Here is a 19,825-nt window from a genome sequence, read left to right as displayed (position 1 = left end):
ACTAAATACTATCAAATGGGAAGAGTAACACAAAATCACTGCCACATATACACAGATATGTACACGTGACATGTGAACACCTTCATATTTTTGTCTTTAGGGCTTCTCTCTCTCAAAGGAAAACAAAAGACCTACTTTTGTATCCATAAAAATGCCAATGGAATCATCACTCTCCCAGTTATCCGGGCTAAAATCTGTTATTTTTTAAATTTATCTCCTCTTTACTCTCAGAATCAAAATGGTTACCAAACCCTATTATTCTTCCTTCTTATTATCTTCCCTTATCCTTCTCTTCCTTTCTGTCCTCATTGCCCCTTTCCACCTGAATTGCTTACTACAATAGCTGGTCTCCCTCTGCTTGTGCTTCCCTTCTCCACTCTATTTGAGACACAAAATAAACCTCCATGGGAAGGTCATAGGCCCCTGAGGCCTCGGTGGAGGGAGGATTCATTCACACGAACAGGAGCTGATGACCTTTAAATACAGCTCATGTTTCTGCTGTGAACCCAGGGCAATCAGGGTAGCTGCTGATAAAGACATAGGTCACATCCACATACAGATCCACACACATGCCAATAAAATACATGCAATGAGACACTCATGAAGAAAAACATACAGAAACACACATAGTGCTGTTAACAAACACAGATTCACAGACATGCTACATATAATCAGTGCTGACAGATAAACCCAAACTTTTTGGGTTGGCATTCAAACTTCCATGATCTAACTCTTGCCTAGAGTTTCAACCTTTGCTCCCATGAATTCTCTGCTCCGTTATCACCTGAACATTTCTTTGTTCCTCCCCACTTTTGTGCCTGTGCACACTGCATCACTTGTCCGGAAGGCCACCTTGGTTCTTTCCACAGATCAATATCCTACTCCATTATTTAAGGCCCGTCCTACTCACATCCCTGTTAAACCTATTAAGCCCTCACTGATTACCACAGGTCAAGGAGGGCTTCTTTCTGGACCTCCTCTAATCACACATTGTCTGAAACCAGATCATTCACTTAGCACTTAATTACTACTTTATGCGATAGTTTAATTGCTTCTTACTTACTGAAAAGGTTGGACTAGATAAGGAGTCAGCAAACTACAGCCCACAGGCCAAATCAAGCCCTTCTAATGTTTTTGTATGGCAGAAAACTAAGAAAAGTCTTTACATTTTAAGTGGTGGAAAAAACAATTCCATGACATGTGAAAATTATATGAAATCCAGATTTCAGTGCTCATACCACTCACATTCTTTCGCATATTATCTATGGCTGCTTTTGTGCAGAAGAGATTATTGTGACAGAGACCCGATAGCCTGCAAAGCCTAAAACATTTACTATCTGGCCTTTAACAGAAAAAGTTTGCAGACACCTGGACTAATGATTGCTAAAGTCATTTCCCCAACTAGACTGAAAACTCCTTGGGGGGTGGATCATGTTCATTTTTTAAACTCTCCCACGGCCTACCAAAGCCTAAAGAAGTCTATGCACATAAGAACAGGAGTTCAATAAACTCTTATGGAAAGCATCAGTGAACTGACAAACAACAGGAAATGCACACAAATATAGAAAAATTTTAAAATATGCTTGGATACAGATGTACCTCTATATTCCCTCTACTTCTAACACATACAGATACAAATGGGAACTAAGAAAGAAGATAGTGACAAACAGTGAGAGGAATACAAACACACATAGATAGAAACACTCTCCTATTTAACCAGAGTGTTCCTGTGCAAATTTCTGCAGTTCTCAAAAAAAAGAAAGACTAAGTGGTTGCAAATAGGAAGGCAAAATTTTGGAAAGAAAAGAACAAAACATGTGAGTACTATGCTGATCCCTTTTTCCCTGAGTTTTTTTCTTCTCAGCCACTCTGGGAGCTCATCACTGGCAGAAACCCATACAGGGATCTTCCACCCACAGAGGCTTCAGTGAGGGAGAGAATTCATCATAAACGGGGAAGGTTAGGAGTGCGGACCGGCAAAATACAGCTCAAATTCTTCTTCTGCATCTCTATGTTATAGAAGCACCAGTCACAGATATGCAAGCAGATTCATGAATAAACAGATCAACAGTGACACACGTAGAAACAGATATGTTAAAACCTATATATAAAATCACAGGCGCGGAGATAAGCACGCGGGAGGGAGAAATACTGGAGTGGCAGCATTCTAGGTGCACTGATTTGAACTGGATGAGTGCCAGGGTAGGAGTCGGGCAGCCGAGGGCCACGAGGTCCGAATACCACCCACCCATCCGTGATTTCCAGGCAAAGGGGCAGTGCGTGCAAGCCGAGCGAAGGGGCTAGGATTCTTCACCCATCCCCCGCCTCAGCTCCTTCTTCTGATGCTATGCCTGCCACCTCTTTTTTTCCCTTCTGCTCCTTTCTGTTCTCCCCACCGCCTCCTCCCAGCACGTTCATTCCCACCTCGCTCTCAGCTTTCCCCCTCGCTCTTTACCCAAGGGCCCCTCTTGCCTTACAGTCTTAGCTCTCCTCCGCCCGGTCTTCCTTGCAGATTGTCCTTGGGGAAGGGGGGAGGGGAGCTTGGCGAACACGGGGAGGAGCCAGGTGGAGGCAACAGGGGAGGGGAAAGAGGAGAGCCTTTCCAGCCTCCACTAAGCTGATGCTGGCCCGGAGGCTCCGCCTCCTCCTGGTCGATTTTCTCCTCCCCTTCCCCCTCCCGCTAAGAACACAGCTCAAATGTGACACCGGTTTAGTCTCTTCACTCCTCAGAGGGTTCTGGAGTCCCCGCATCTATCCATCAGCTCCTGTGTACAGTGGGAATCAGAATTTATTTAGTTGCTTCCCTTGTTGTCATCAGAGACACTTCTTTTCCGAGCGGGGGCTGCCTGAGACTCCTTGCATTCAAACATCCTCCACAGCCAATAATAAGCCTCCCTCTCTGGCCCTATCCATTGTCTCCCACCTCTATCACCCTTTGAACAAACATTTATTGGAAGTCTGTGTGCCAGGTTTTGTAATAGGTTCTGAGAGATGAAAAGACAAGTGAAACAGAATCCCTGCCCTTGAGGAACATTGATCACTGGTATTTTCTATGGAAGGACCTCAAAAACTCCTTTTACATTTACGTACCTTTCTCAGAGAAAATACGGAGAAGCTACCTAGGAATGAGAGTACTAAGAGGCAAGACCCCTGCCTTGATAGCCTCATTCTCAAGACTGCACTAGAAGCGGGTGCAGGATTCTGATAGTGAACCAAGCATATCTGTTGGGCTACAAAGCAAACAGAATCCATTCTGGGAACATAGGTCCAATACTACCACAGCAAGAGGTGCAGCCTTTACTCAGATCCTCTTTACTCTTTCCACTGCTCCACCCATGCCTTGTTTCAATGCCTCTCCACAGTCATCTCTCACCTCCTTGCTGTTTCTACTGCCCTTCCTCTCGCTTTCTTTCGTCTCTGCACCTGCACATTCTACAAACAATAAGAATGCAAGTGACTAGGAGATAAAACCATGTGACTACACAAAATTAACTTTTGTACTGCAAATGATACCATCAAGAAAGTGAAAAGACGGGGCTTCCCTGGTGGCGCAGTGGTTAAGTATCTGCCTGCCAATGCAGGGAACACGGGTTTGAGCCCTGGTCCGGGAAGATCCCACGAACCGCGGAGCAACTAAGCCCGTGCGCCACAACTACTGGAGCCTGCGCGCCTAGAGCCCGTGCTCCGCAACAAGAGAAGCTACCGCAATGAGAAGGCCGCACACCGCAACGAAGAGTAGCCCCCGCTCGCTGCAACTAGAGAAAGCCCACGCGCAGCAAAGAAAACCCAACACAGCCAAAAATAAAAACAAATAAATAAATAAATTTATAAAAAAAAAAGAAAGTGAAAAGACAACCCATGGAATGGGAGAAAATATTTGCAAATCATATATCTGATAAAGGACCAGGTATCGAGAATATGTAACTCTGGCAACCCAACAATAAAAAGATAACCGAATTTAAAAATGGACAAAAGATCTGAACAGATACCTCACCAAAGAAGACAGAAGATGGCAAATAAGCATATAAAATGATGCTCAACATCATATATCATTAGGAACCACAAATTAAAACAGAGACACCACTACAATCTATTAGAATGAAAAAAAAAAAACTGACAATACCAAATACTGACAAGAATGTGGAGCAACAAAGAACTCTCATTCTTTGTTGGTGCAAATGCAAAATGGTACAGTCACTTTAAAAGATAGTTTTGTAGTTTCTTACAAAGCTAAATATAGTATTACCATATGATCCAGCAATCACACTCCTAAATATTTACACAAATGAGTTGAAAACTATATCCATACAAAACCCTGCACATGAGTGTTTACAGCAGCTCTATTCATAAGTGCCAGAAACTGGAAGCGACCAAAATGCCCCTCAAAAGGTGAATGGATAATCAAACTGTGGTACATCCATACAGTGGAATATTGCAATTAAAAAAAAAAATGACCCGTCAAGCCAAGAAAAGACATGGAGGAAGCTTAAATACAAATTGCTTAGTGAAATAAGCCAGTCTGAAAAGGCTACGTATGTATGATTCCAACTATATGACATTCTGGAAAAAGTGAAACTATAAAGACAGTGAAAAGATCAATGGTTGCCAAGGGCTCGGAGTAGAGATGGAGCAATAGATAGGCAGAACACAAGGGATTCTTAGGGCAGTGAAACTATTCTGTGTGATACTCTAATGGAGGATACATGACATTATGTATCTGTCAAAAGTTATAGAACTGTACAACACAAAGAGTAAACCCTAGTGTAAACTATGGACTTTAATCAATTATAATGTATCAATACTGGTTCAACAATTGTAACAAATATACTGCACCACTGCAAGATGTTAATAATAGGGGAAACTGAGGAGAAAACAGAGAGGATATATGGAAACTCTCTGTGCAATCTGCTCAATTTTCTGTAAGCCTAAAACTTCTCTAACAAATAAAGTCTATTAATTTCAAATATATATTCTGTTCAATGAAATATCAAATAAAATTGTGATATTAAAAAAATGGGCAAGGGTTTGAAAAGAAATTTATCTAAAGAAAATATACAAATAACCAATAAGTACATAAAAGGCACTTTCTTTTTTTGAAGATTATTATTAATTCGATTTCTTTAATACATATAGGCATATTCAAATCATCTGTTTCTCCTTGTGTGAATTTTGGCGGATTGTGTCTTTCAAGGGATCGGTCCTTCCCATCTAGGTTATCAAACTTGTAGGCATAGGGTTGTTCATCGTATTCCTGTATTATACTTTTAATTTCCATGGGATCTGTAGTGATGTCCCCGCTTTCATTTTGGGTATTAGTAATCTGTGTCCTCTTTCTTTTCTTCTTAGTTACCCTAGCTAGGGATTTATTAACGTTATTGATCTTTTCAAAGAACCAGCTTTTGGTTTCATTAATTTTCTCTGTTGATTTCTTGTTTTCAATTTTATTGACTTCTGCTCTAATTCTTTTGTTGTTTTTTTTTTTCCTGCTTACTCTGGATTTAATTTACTCTTCACCTATAGTTTCCCAAGATGGAAACTTAGGGAATTATAAGAGATTTAGATCATCTTCTTTTCTGATATATACATTCAAGGCTATAAATTTCCCTCTAAGCACTGCTTTCTCTGTATCCAACAAATTTTAATAAGTTGTGTTTTTCATTTAGTTCAAAATATATTTAAATTCCCTTGAGATTTTTTCTTTGACTCATGCGTTATTTAGAAGTATGTTGTTTAATCTCCAAGTATTGGGGGATTTTCCAGTTATCTTTCTGTTATTGATTTCTAGTTTAATTCCACTGTGGTCTGAAACCAGCCATCGTATAATTTCTGTTCTTTTAAATTAGTTAAGATGTTTTTTATAGCCCAGAATGTGGTCTAGCTTGGTAAATATGTTATCATGTATGTATGAATGTATGAATGAATATGTATGGGTGAATCATGTGACCCTGAGAAAAATTTATATTTGGCTGTTGTTGGATGAATTGTTTTTTACGCTTTTTTCCTGGTAATTGATTTCTAACCTCATAGCATTGTGGTCGGAAAAGATGCTTGATACGATTCCAATTTTCTTAAATTTACCAAGGCTTGATTTGTGACCCAAGATGTGATCTATCCTGGAGAATGTTCCGTGTACACTTGAGAAGAAACTGTAATCTGCTGTTTTCGGATGGAATGTCCTATAAATATCAATCAAATCTATCTGGTCTATTTTGTCATTTAAAGCTTGTGTTTCCTTATTAATTTTCTGTCTGGATGATCTGTCCATTGGTTAAAGTCTCCCACTATTATTGTGTTACTGTCAATTTCCTCTTTTAAAGCTGTTAGCATTTGCCTTATGTATTGATGTGCTCCTATGTTGGTGCATATATATTTATAATTGTTATATCTCCTTCTTGGATTGATCCCTTGATCATTATGTAGTGGCCTTCCTTGTCTCTTGTAACATTCTTTATTTTAAAGTCTATTTTATCTGATATAAGTATTGTTACTCCAGATTTCTTTTGATTTCCATTTGCATTTTCTATCCCCTCACTTTCAGTCTGTATGAGTCCCTAGGTCTTCAGTGGGTCTCTTGTAGACAGCATATATATAGGTCTTGTTTTTGTATCCATTCAGTAAGCCTGTGTCTTTTGGTTGGAGCATTTAATCCATTCACATTTAAGGTAATTATCGATATGTATGTTCCTATTACCATTTTCTTAATTGTTTTGGGTTTGTTCTTGTAGGTCCGTTTCTTCTCTTGTGTTTACCACTTAGAGAAGTTCCTTTAGCATTTGTCGTAGAGATGTTTGGTGGTGCTGAATTCTGTTAGCTTTTGGTTGCCTGTAACGTTTTTGATTTCTCCGTCGAATCTGAATGAGACCCTTGCCGGGTAGAGTAATCTTGGTTGTAGGTTCTTCCCTTTCATCACTTTAAATATATTGCGCCACTGCCTTCTGGCTTGTAGAGTTTCTGCTGAGAAATCAGCTGTTAACCTTATGGGAGTTCCCTTGTATATTATTTTTCCCTTGTTGCTTTTAATAATTTTTGTCTTCAATTTTTGTCAATTTGATTACTATGTGTCTCGGAGTGTTTCTCCTTGGGTTTATCCTGCCTGGGACTCTCTGCGCTTCCTGGACTTGGGTGGCTATTTCCTTTCCCATGTTAGGGAAGTTTTCGACTATAATCTCTTCAAATATTTTCTCGGGTCCTTTCTCTCTCTCTTCTCCTTCTGGGACCCCTATAATGCGAATGTTGGTGTGTTTAATGTCCCAGAGGTCTCTTTGGCTGTTTTCATTTTTTTTTTCTTTATTCTGTTCCGCGGCAGTGAATTCCACCATTCTGCCTTCCAGGTCACTTATCCGTTCTTCTGCCTCAGTTATTCTGCTATTGATTCCTTCTAGTGTATTTTTCATTTCAGTTATTGTATTGTTCATCTCTGTTTGTTTGTTCTTTAATTCTTCTAGGTGTTCGTTCTTTAATTCTTCTAGGTCCTTGTTAAACATTTATTGCATCTTCTAGATCTTTGCCTCCATTCTTTTTCCGAGGTCCTGGATCATCTTCCCTGTCATTATTCTGAATTCTTTTTCTGGAAGGTTGCCTATCTCCACTACATTTAGTTGTTTTTCTGGGGTTTTATCTTGTTCCTTCATCTGGTACATAGTCCTCTGCCTTTTCATTTTATCTGTCTTTCAGTGAATGTGGTTTTTGTTCCATAGGCTGCAGGATTGTAGTTCTTCTTGCTTCTGCTGTCTGCCCTCTGGTGGATGAGGCTGTCTCAGAGGCTTGTGCAAGCTTCCTGATGGGAGGGACTGGTGGTGTGTTGCTCTGGTGGGCAAAGCTCAGTAAAACTTTAATCTGCTTGTCTGCTAATGGGTGGGGCTGAGTTCCCTCCCTGTTGGTTGTTTGGCCTGAGGCAACCCAGCACTGGAGGCTACAGGCTTTTTTGGTGGGGCTATCCAGGAGGGCTCATGCCAAGGAATATTTCCAAGAAATTCTGCTGCCAGTGTCCCTGTCCCCACGGTGAGCCACAGCCACCCCCCATCTCTGCAGGAGACCCCCCCAACCCTACCAGGTAGGTCTAGTTCAGTCTCCTGTGGGGGTCACTGCTCCTTCCCCCTGGGTCCTGGTGCACACACTACTTTGTGTGTGCCCTCCAAGAATGGAGTCTCTGTTTCCCCCAGTCCTGTTGAAGTCCTGCAATCAAATACCTCTAGACTTCAAAGTCTGATTCTCTGGGAATTCCTCTTCCCGTTGCCAGACCCCCAGGTTGGGAAGCCTGATGTGGTGCTCAGAACATTTACTCCAGTGGTGGACTTCTGTGGTATAATTGTTGTCCAGTCTGTGAGTCATTCACCCAGCGGTTATGGGATTTGATTTTATTGTGACTGTGCTCCTCCTACCATCTCATTGTGGCTTCTCCTTTGTCTTTGGATGTGGGGTATCTTTTTTGGTGAGTCCCAGTGTCTTCCTATCGACTGTTCAGCAGTTAGTTGTGATTCTGGTGTCTCGTAAGAGGGTGTGAGTGCATGTCCTCTATTCCGCCATCTTGAACCAATCTTTCGATGAATTGTTGATGTCAGTAATATTCAGTTCATTGATGGCATTGAGTTTAACTATGTCTGTACTTATTTTCTGTATGCTACGTCTGTCCACTCCTGAAAGATGCTGAAGTCTCCATTTCTGATAGTCAATTCATCTATTTCTCCTTTTAGTTCTATCAGTTTTTGCCTCATGTAGTTTGATGCTGTGTGTTAGGCACATAGACATTAAGGATTATTATATCTTCTTGGAGAATTGAGCCCTTTTCAACCCTGGTAACTCTTCTTTGAAGTCTGCTCTGTCTAAAATTAAAATTATCCTGCTTTCTTTGATTAGTGTTAGCATGGGATATTTTTCTCCATCCATTTACTTTTTATCTATAGATATCTTTATATTTAAAGTGGTTTTTTTTGTAGATAACACATAGTTGGGTCATGTTTTCAGATCAACTCTGACAATCTGTCTTTTAATTGGTACATTTAGACCACTGACATTCAAAATGAGTATTGGATTAATATCTACCATATTCATTACCATTTTCTATTTGTTGTCCTGTTCTTTGTTCCTATTTTTGTCTTCCACTCTTTTTCTGCCTTTTGTGGTTTTACCTCAGTATTTTATGTGACTATTTTCTCTCCTTTCTTAGCATATCAGTAATACCTTATTACTTCTTTTAGTGGTTGCCCTAGAGTTTGCAATATACATTTGCAACTAATTCAAGTTTCAAATAATACTATTTCTGAAGATTTCCATCTCTCTGCTTACATTGCTTGTCTGTTCTTACATGCTATTTTATCCATTAGAACCCTTAGCACATTAATCATAGGTGTTCAAAATTTCTGGTCTGATAATTCCAACATCACTGCCACATTTGGTTCTGATGTTTGCTCTGTCTCTTCAAATTGTGTTTTTTTGCCTTTTTATATGCCTTATAACTTTTTCTTGGCAGCCAGACATGACATACTAGATAACAGAAAATGGACTTGAGGATATGGGGAGGGGGAAGGGTGAGCTGTGACAGGGCGCGAGAGAGTCATGGACATGTACACACTAACAAACGTAAGGTAGATAGCTAGTGGGAAGCAGCCGCATGGCACAGGGATATCAGCTTGATGCTTTGTGACCGCCTGGAGGGGTGGGATAGGGAGGGTGGGAGGGAGGGAGACACAAGAGGGAAGAGATATGGGAACATATGTATATGTATAACTGATTCACTTTGTTATAAAGCAGAAACTAACACACCATTGTAAAGCAATTATACTCCAATAAAGATGTAAAAAAAATAAAAAAAGAAAGTGCTGTAAATAGGCCTTAATAATGTGGTCTTAAATATGGAGGGAGGGAAAGCATTCTACAGTCCTACGGTTAGATTTCAGTCTTTTACAGTGCCTATGCCTCTGGACTATGAATTTCACAAGTGTTTCTTGCATTTTTTTCCTCCCCACCCCCCTTAGGTGGGATAGGACAGCTAGAGTGGGCTGGAGTTGGGTATTTCCCTTCCTCAGGTCAGTTAGACTCTGATAACTTACCCCAGTAAGTTAGGCTCTGGTTAACTAATTTCTCCTGAAGGCAGGCCTTGTTAAGAAGAATAAAGTACTCTTGTAACAGGCAGGAACAAATCTGACAGCATATTGGATCTATTTCTTTTACTTTAACCTTTGTAGTCTATTCCTTTTGCTACAAGTCAGTCACTAATGGGATGTTGCCTATAAGCTTAAATTATACATAATGGTCCATCTCTGAGAACCCTGCCTCCCATATAATGAACGTTAAGCTAATATACTTTGTTTACCTTACAGGAAACCTTCTGACCAGGTCCACCTGTGAATGGCTGCAGGGAGGAAGAAATGAACACATGTAGGAACCAGGATTTTACCCCCCTTTTAGTATAAAAGAAGCCTGAATTCTAACTCAGGGAAGATGGTTTTTGGGGACACTAATCTACCATCTTCTCAGTCTGCTGGCTTTCCAAATAAAGCTGCTATTCCTTGCCCCAACAACTCATCTCTCAATTTACTGGCTTGTCATGAGTAAGGCAGTATAAGCTTGGACTTGGTAGCACTCTGGTTTAGTTCAAAATGGTTCCTCTTCTCCTCTCCCTGCTGGAAGCCCAAGGAGATTTTTCTCTGATATTTACTGTGGGAATCTGGTCAAACTCCTGGAAGTAAATCTCACAATATTATGAGGTCCTCCTTTGATTGGATCCCCCTATAGTTTTTTACTCCTAGAATTGTGTGCACTGAGCCTCCAGCAATTTATCAATTACAGTTCAGGCTTTCCTACCCCTTCACTGGTTCCCGAGATTTCCACTCATGGGTCTCTGCTCCAGTTAAGCTGTGATAAACTGTATTCACCTGTTTGTCTCTCCAATTTTGGGGTCAACAGTTTGCCCTTTGTCTTCCCCTCTCTTACAGATTCAAGAAGAGTTGTTGGTTTTTCAGTCTTTTTACTATTACTTGCTGTTAGCACGGAGTATGACTTCCAAGCGCCTTACATGGGGAAACTGGAAGACAGAAGCCCAAATTATACATATTAAATGGGTGAATTTTATGATATGTGAATTACATCTCAATAAATATGTATTTAAAATTTGAAAAAGGAGAGGCTGGAAAAGCTCCCCATACATTCTGGGGTTTTTAACTCCAAAAATTAATCTAAAGGCTGAAATTTAAAAATCAATCCACCCCTTCCCCTTTCTACCCACTATAGACTCCTATATCTTCATTGAAAGTGTTCTTAATGAATTACTACATTAATGAGTCTACCTTAACTAGGTAAAGACAAGGAAATGTCACTCACTGACTCATAGCCTTATCCCAAGATACTTGATCCTTTAGATCCCTTTTTCTGTCCAGGGATCAATCATCCCTAGGAGCTCCTAGAAAACTATATGAGCACAATTCAAAGGAATATCATCTTAAAAGGCACCTAGGGAACTTTCAGGTCAGTTGGAGGTTGGAATCACAGAAAGTACTTAGGCCTTGCCTATGGTAATCCTGGTGTAATACCCAAATTTGAAGATGTTACTCTCTGAGAGCTAAATTAGTAAAAAACCAACCCAAAATAGAGAGTAGCTAATGGAAGAAATACATCATATTAAGAAATGGCTGTAAATGTCTTCTTGATAAGAATTTTGAGAAACCCTTATTCATTATTAATTTATTCATACATTCAACAAATATTTATTGAGGACTCATTATGTGCCAGCCACTGTGTCAGGTACTGAGGTATAATAAGCTCTCAAGAAGCTTATCTAGAGGGGCTATCAAAGGTTCATAGGAAGCTTATATTTCATTGGACCTGGGATATAATTGAAGAAGTCAATAACCCAATTAACAATTATAATATATCAAATTCTTATGCCATAAATATATTAGTTGAGGGAAAATGGAGTAAGAAAAAAAATGGGACCTGGATAGTAAGAATTTGGCAGTGTTTATTTAGTACTGTTTGAGAGAACATATTCCAGTATTAGAGAGATGGATGATATGATAAAACCATGACAGCTCCTTATATGGATTTTCCTTAATTTTAATCTTAAACTCCAAGACCATACATTTCACTTTTTCATAATTTTCTGTTTATCAAAAAACTTAAATTTCAAATATAGTTTCCCAGGAATCTTAACAACTTGGAAGGGGCATTTTAGTGAGCTATGGTTGACTTATGAATCAAAATTTGGATGTATAATTTGATGGTGGAATGATTACAGAAGGGAATGTTTGAGATCTGGGAAGTTCTAAAAACTATGGTATATATCCAATCCTCGGGCCTCTAACAGGGGAGTCTGAGAAGCATCCCTCAGGGCATGGTGCTGGTATGTGACGCCTACAGGTAAATATAGTATGGTGACTAAGGAAGAAGAGGTTGAGAAAGGGGTCTAAACATCGTCATACAAGTTAGGGTGCCTAAGGAAATTGTCAGGAGTAAAGCACACAGCTTAGCAGAGTTAAGGACCAGGAGTCACAAAAACAAAGCAGCAAGTTAGGCAAACAAGAGATGGTACCCCAAAAAAATCTTGAGGTGACCAGACTAAGCCAGTAGCTGAATTTGCCCTATTACAAGATTATTTTCATTACTGGTATGGTTTAATGGGGCTGAAAAAGGACAGACACCCTGGGCCCCTCTTCCAGAGGAGAAAGCTAAAATGTCCTGGGTTTGCACTGGAAAAAAACCTGGGGTCCTCAAATAGGCTTCTCAAGGGGGGCTTATGCCCATTCTAATGACTCAATGATAGGAATTAGCTAGGGTTCTGCTGGAAATCTAGAACTTTGTCCAAAATATAATCAGCTTTCTTCAGTTGTTGAGGTTGGTAGCTAGAATTCAGGTTTTAGGGGACTTGGCAGAGAGTGAGGGGAAAAAAGACTTGAACCCATAAGAAGAAAGTCAGTTGGACCCAGAAGGCCATGTGGTTAAAGTCTACTATTTCTTCTACCTTGTACTATCTGTTGGTGGTCTTCTTGTTTTCAGCACATTGGGTAAAGCTAATGTGCACAAAGGAGAGCCACCTTATACGACAGCTCACCTTATACGTCATACGCTGGTACCAAGCAATGAAAGACATATTGTTTACATAGATCCTCATAGTACAGGAAGACATTTAGAAGGTCCTCTTAGACTCCCCAGAGCTTTCTAGGTATTACACAGCTATTTGGGATATTGGCATGAAGTCCAGGCTAATAATAGGGGCAAAAATTATAATTATCATGAAATAAGGCATTCTGGGGGAGAGAAGTACAAGAAGATGTTTAAAGAGAATTCTGCAACAGCTAGATGGGAAGAGCACTTGAGTAAACCAGCTGAGGTATCCTAAAGTACTTGGTTCATATGCTCTGCCCATTAACCCTGTTAAGTAATGGTAGTTAAATAAACATATAGAGAGCTTTGGAGAGGACCCTCTAAACTAGGATAAAATTAGACATTACTGCCAGGAAGTTGAGTAGTTCATGAAGACAGAAGATCTCTTTCACAATGATTACTAAAGGCTGGTATAGATGAGGGGCAATAAAGAGGATGTTGTATGCTATACTCATGAGTCCATTCACTACCACTAGGATGGTATGAGAAGATAAAGATTATGTTGATAATGCTAGTGATGGTGTACCAGGACCATCATTTAGGAATGAGAAGTAGGTATGTCAGTCATCCAGGTGTAAGTCTAACCCAGGAGAAGAGGAAATAGCATACTATATAGGTTTCTTGTGTTCAGTCAACAAATATTGAGCACCTATTACATGTTAGGCACTGTTCTAGACACAAGGGGATCCAGGATTGGGAAAAAGAAACCTGTCTATCCTTATGGAGCTTAAATAATAGTGAGGAAAGCAGATAATGAACAAGTTAGTCAATTAGTGATAAATGCTTTGAAGAAAAATAAAGCAGGGCAAAGAAGCAGAGCAACAAGTGTGCTATCTGAAGTAGGGTGTTCTGGAAAAACTTTGCTGAAATGACATTCTAGGAAGAAGTCTGAACAAACAGTAGAGAAAACCATGCTACCAGTTGGAGGGGGAGCTTTCAGATGGGGAGAATAGCAAATGCAAAGGTTCTGAGGCAGGAAGAAGTTAGGAGTATCATACCCGAGGATCACCAAGATTTCCTTTGGGCCAGAATCAGAATTGTAAATGGGTTACTATGACTTGGTGGGTTCATATTGTGAAACATATGTAGCACTTAGGTATGGGTCTCTCTCTGGGTTGAAACAAATATCTATCTGGTCCTCTCACTTCTACACAACCCCTGGATCTCATCTAGTCCTTACCTGACTAATATGCTATTGTGTGTTTGCCTCCACTAGAATGTAAGCTCCCTGAGGACAGACCCTGGGCACAAGCATGAAACCACTGTCTGCGCTGGAGAGTCATCTTTAGCTCTAGTTGGCATAGGATGACCCCTGGAGACCCTGCAGCCTCTACTAGCAACAAATATTAAAGTTTCTGACACAGTGCACTGGCTTAAGACAAAGCTTCTTGATTCCAGTCCAGCAGATTCAGCATCACCTGGATCCTTGTCAGAAATGAAAATTCTTGGGCCCTACCTGGAACCTACTGAATCAGAAACTCTGGGGCTGAGGCAGAGCAATGTGGTTTAACAAGCCCTCCAAGTGATTCAGATGCACAATGAAGTTTAAGAACCATTGTTCTAAGTTGTGGTGGTCCAGGAACACCAGTCACTTGAAGAATAAATCTGCATGTCTCAAAGGCCTGGGGGGTTCCTATGGAGTAATTTCTGCCAATGAGGATCAACTTCTTGAGAAAGCTAGCTCAAGAAAGAGGTTACAGGTAACAAGATGACCCCTACCGCAGGCTGAAGCACCACATTCAAGTCTTGATAAAGGCAGAGGTAAACAAAGTCTTTAGCCGAGGTGTGAAGACTCAAGCTTGGACCAGATACACTTTTTCTTTTCTTAAAGAAGAAAGTTTAGGGGGATATCAGAGAAGAGAAGACAAATAATCATTATATAAGACAATATTGGGAGTGAGTCTTCTACTTCAGATCTTCTGCTTTACCTCATCAAGCATAATGTGAAAGGCCTAGCTGTTTAGCAAGTCCAAGGAATATATCTTCAGGCTCTTATACACATTTCCCTGGGTTAACTGAGAGGCAGTTTAACAGGGGGCTCAGAGTAGGGTGGTCCAAGAGGATAAATAAGATCATTTCTATTAACCAATGGAAGATGAAAAAAAGGGTTCCACAGGTCTACTGGTATCCTTGCATACTTGACTGGAAGAAAAGCATCTTTAAGGCTATTTTCCCACTCAATGATCTTTCCAATTTAGTTGACATTATAAAAGCCCTGAAAATTTTAGCTTCATGAAAACACAAGTTCCTTGGAGCTGGTCCTGAGAGGTTGGGATCGGGAGCTCAATGTTGAATGGTGACTAGGCTGAGATGAAGGCAATCTTGATAGAGGCAGAGCTCCCACTGATTTTCCTTTAGCAAGAATACAGGTTCTTACAGCTTAGAAGTGGTAAGACCCAGAAGGCATAGCATGATTTGGCTCTTCTACTATCTTTATAGTTGGCTCCCCAGCTACTCCTCACCTCACTCAAGTTGTACTGGCCTCTCTACTCCTCCAATGAGCCAAACTCCTTCTCATCTCAGAGCCTACTGTCCCTTTTCCCAGAAAGCTTCTCTTCCCCCTTTGCCTGGCTAATGCATACTCATCTCTCAGGTCTTCCCAAGAAAGGGTCTTTCTGACTTCTCAGGCCAGGTTAGGTGCTCTGTTTTACACTCTGATTACATGGTATTTTTTTCCTTCATTGTACTTGCATCATTCTAATTATCTAGCCACATGTGTGATCATGTGATTACTGTCTTCCTCCCACAAGACCATAAACCTCATGAGGGCAGGCAATGTACTGATTTTCCTTACTTTTTTCCCAGTGCCAAGTACAGTACCTGACATAATATGTGCTAAACAACTTTTCTTGGAAGGAACAAAAAGGAGGGAGAGAAGGAGGGAGGTAGAGAGGAAGGAAGAAAAGGAAGGGAAGAGGAGGGAATGAAGGAGGGGAAGTAGGCAGGGAGAAAGGCGGAAAAGGAGGAATGGAGGCCCCAGTGGGGCAAATTGGGAAGATATTTGATTCTCAGTCTCTAATGGGAGAGTTGGAAGGGTTAAATGTAGCTCTTACCTGAGGCCTCAGTGCTTAAAGGCAGAAGATGAACATCAAAATTTTGTCCATGGGATAATGCTGAGTTCAGACCACAGAAGCAGTTCCAAATGGGTCATCAGAGCAAAGGGGGTCTGAGGTGAGTATTAAGTATAGAGCAAAATGAGAATGGGAAAAGCAGGGAAGAAGAGGGCAAATACGAAATAATCTATACAAATTCGGGAAACTGTAGGACAAGTCCACCAGCTGGGCTTATTTCTTTACCTAGCAGCTTTTTATGCATGGGCAAAGCAATGTCTGATTAAAGGGACACAGACCACACACAGTTGCCATATACAGATATGTATTCTTCCAACAGCTTAATAAACTGGAATTCTTGTATACAAACCATTTTCTTGTGAGTCTGGTTAACCCTGGGTACACTAAGGGGACTGAATTAAGTTAGAGTGTATGCCACTTTAAAGCTTAGGACTGGATCCTGGACCATGGTGCCCTGCTAACATGCTGGAGCTCAGTGAAACTCTACCTAAGCAGTCAGCTGGCCCCTCCTTTCCTACATCTTCAAGGTATCCTCTTTTCAAATTCAACATTTTTGAACCAAAGTTATCAAGCTCTTAACTTATTATCTCCCTTCTTGATCGTCAGCTCCTGGGGGAGAGGGAAAGCATCTAGTTCATTTTCTCATCTACTGAGTCTAGTACAATGACTTCAAATAGTAAGTGCTCAAATATTATTGAATAAATATTGCTATATACTTCATAGGTGCTGGGAGTAATTACTCCAATGAATTCGTTAACTTCTTGAGAAAAACCTTTTTAGACCTGAATTCCTTCTGGAAATATAAGGAGTTGGACTAAAGAAACTCTAAGGCATTTCCAAATTGTAAACTACTGGGACAATGACAAGGTTATGTTACAACCTCTCTTATCATTTCTAGCATATTATTGGGTACGTAGTGGGAACTCAATAAATGTTTGCAGTGAACTGACTCCAATACAGATATATTTAAGTTGAGAAGAAACACAGAAATGTGTTTCTGAAGTTTCATATAAATTGCCTAAGAGTTGGACACTACTTAAAGAGAAATTTGTTATTAAGTGGATTCTGAAGGTGCATATTTTTTATGATATTTGGAATCACTTTGTGATATAATGACTCCTTAATTTATTTTTTTAAGTTTCACATTTTTATATATCAAGGTTCCTCATAATAGGTTAAACCAGATTAGCAGCTTACAGTTATGAGGGAGCCAAATGACTTACTATTGACTAAATCAAGCTATTCTTCATAGAGGGAACTGTCCCTCTTTCTGTAATTTTACAGATTTCTCTCTCTCTCTCTCTCTCTCTCTCACACACACACACACACACACACACACACACACACACCAACTTTCTCCCCTGCGTCTTAACTCATATTTTGAATTCAGTAAGTCTATCCTAATTTATAATGCTACTCATAAATTTTTCACTTTCCAATACTCCTTTCCACATTCCTCCCCCTTGTTTAACCACGTGCCTCACCATTTTTAAAAATAGGTATGCCTTCCACGGTGTCTGGATCATCCATAGTATCTAGACTCTTCAAGGCGTCTGTCTTGGATGGTGGCTTTTGTATGAGCATGCTGCAAGTTGAAGCTTCCTCAGCTGAGAAGCAACATTTCTAGGTCACCCTCAAGGTGGGATTCAGGGAGGGGAGTGCTCTTTATTCTCTTTCACTTTCTCTAAGGCTCTCAGTTAGCTTTCCAGGGCATTTTTCACATAAATCCAGTGACAAATTAGAGAAGTGATGACTCTTATCAACAACTATCTTACCTCCAAAAGGTTCTACTATTTTGACATAAATGAGGTAAAAGCAGAACACATAACTAGAAACTTTAAGACTGGGGTGGAAGAGAAAGCCATTTTTCTTTGGGACTCTATTTATCTTATAGGTTTTGGAGTGTCAATTCCAATGGCAACAAGGACTCCCACAGATGAACCTGGAAAGGTTGAAATAATTCACAAAGGACAGAGAAATCAACTACCAGCTCATGTGCTATAAATCTTGTTCTCCCTCAACTTCCAAGTCCTCCTTACCTGCCTGGGGCCTATCCCCACACATCAGGCCAAAATTTCACCTGATACTTGTACAAGGAAAAGACAAGACTCAGTCATAAACATTTTATCATAGTGGGGATGGAAAAACAAGGTCAGTTGACTGCTAAAGCCTGCCTCTACACTAGTAAGTCTCATATCCTGTACTGCGATTCCCTGCAAGAGAACCCATTCTGTCACTTGAGTATGATCAGGAGACACTGGTACCTGTTCTCTGAGGAGTCCTGACTAACTGGCGAGACTGAATCACACACATGAAAAATTTCAGATGCAACTCCTCTTTATGCATGGTTGTCTCCTAGAAATAGAGACAGAGTTTAATGCAAATCAACAGATCTGTGGAATGATTAAGATGGACAAAAGTGACATGGACCAGGTATGTTCAATACTAACAGGCCTTAGGACCTGACAGTATAAAATGTCAGCATATGAAGTGATACATATAATCTACTTTTATACATTTGACAGGGCAAGATATCCTGAACTCAGCACGCATCTTCTCCAGCAGCTGGGAGTAGCTAAATGGCTGGGGGCCTCCAGCTCAGCCAAGTCTGACCTCAGACTGTGGCTGTCATCTGGGTCTAGAGTGCTTACTCAGAAGCATTTCTCCAAGACTTCTAGACAGGGCTTGGGTCCTGAGGCCCGCCAAGCTGAGGGACTTGGTAACAAGTCTAAATGAACAAACACATTTCTTCTCATTATTTTCTCTTAAAAATAAAGATTAAAGGTTAATCAATTCGGTCCCAGGAACAACAACATGGCCATTTAGTTCTTCAGAGGGCAGAAATCTGGGTTTGACCCCAGATAGCTTTCCTCACACCTCCTGGAGGAGTGTTTCAAACTCCTCCAGAGTTCTGGAAATTTCTACACGTTTCTAGAGTCCAACCTAAGCCAATCCCAAGCTGCTCCCCACCCCCTTTTCCCCAATGGCCAATCAAGCATGATGTAGTGCAAAGAGTATAGGGTTGCAAGTTAAGAAACTTGTTTACTAGGCCCAGATCTGCCATGTACTTTATAACTTTGGGAAAAGACTTCACATTTCTGAAACTCAGACTGAATGATCACCAATAACCTCTACACGCACTAACGTTTTGTGATTCTCAATAAAACATGAATCTAGCCTGAGTTAGATTTAGCTCTCAGGTCAACATCTGTCAAGGTGGCCACAGGTTCCCGCAGATCGAGGGCCACAGCAAGAAGCTGCCATGGAAACCAGAGCGTAAGCAAAAATCGCCAGAGCGGAACCAGAAGGCAGCAGGTAAGGGGGCCGAGGGAACAGAGAAAAGCGAAGGACGAAGGGCAACTAACAGTATTCTAACAACGAGAACGAGAAAAAGCCAAAACTGAAAGAGGAAATTATAACCACAGCCTCAGATGATCCCTTGGCTTCTCAGGCCTCGCCACACTGCGCAGGCGTTGCGCGGGTCCTCGACTCTGCTCTTTGACCTCTCACCCCACCCCCTTCCTCCGCTGCCACCGAACAGCTCTTCCGGTGTTGTGGAGGCGGTTCCGGTTCGCGGCGGTTCCCGGGTTTTGCTTTCCGCGCCCGGCCGGAAACCCCTTCGCATAGCAGCCGGTTCCGGTTCGGTGAGTGGCGGC

At 40.8% G+C, this 19,825-nt stretch overlaps 2 protein-coding genes across 4 annotated transcripts in view; one reads left to right on the top strand and one right to left on the bottom strand.

Moving 5' to 3' along the window:
- PFKM (phosphofructokinase, muscle) overlaps positions 1–18,870 on the bottom strand; it is a 41,899-nt gene extending 23,029 nt beyond the window's left edge. The window contains exons 1-2 of one of the 3 annotated variants that reach the window (XM_029204447.1): positions 18,434–18,870; positions 17,654–17,776 (exon numbers count right to left, since the gene is read on the bottom strand). In XM_029204447.1, the coding sequence (XP_029060280.1) occupies positions 17,654–17,776; positions 18,434–18,515 (205 nt within the window). In that variant the 5' untranslated portion in view covers positions 18,516–18,870. Of the gene's footprint in view, positions 1–2,477; positions 2,523–10,312; positions 10,332–17,653; positions 17,777–18,433 lie in introns of those variants that run through there. The other 2 variants (XM_029204445.1, XM_029204444.1) reach the window with 2 other exon arrangements.
- A 105-nt stretch (positions 18,871–18,975) lies between these two features.
- SENP1 (SUMO specific peptidase 1) overlaps positions 18,976–19,825 on the top strand; it is a 64,116-nt gene continuing 63,266 nt past the window's right edge. The window contains exon 1 of the mRNA XM_029204456.1: positions 18,976–19,813. The gene's annotated coding sequence lies outside the window, so the exon portion shown is untranslated. The remainder of the gene's footprint in view (positions 19,814–19,825) is intronic.

This window comes from Monodon monoceros, unplaced genomic scaffold (genome assembly GCF_005190385.1).
Source record: "Monodon monoceros isolate NGI ecotype Baffin Bay Population unplaced genomic scaffold, NGI_Narwhal_1 Super_Scaffold_6, whole genome shotgun sequence".
Classification (NCBI taxonomy): Eukaryota; Metazoa; Chordata; class Mammalia; order Artiodactyla; family Monodontidae; genus Monodon; species Monodon monoceros.
Note: the sequence above shows the minus strand (reverse complement) of the source record. Positions and strands in the feature narration are given on the sequence as shown.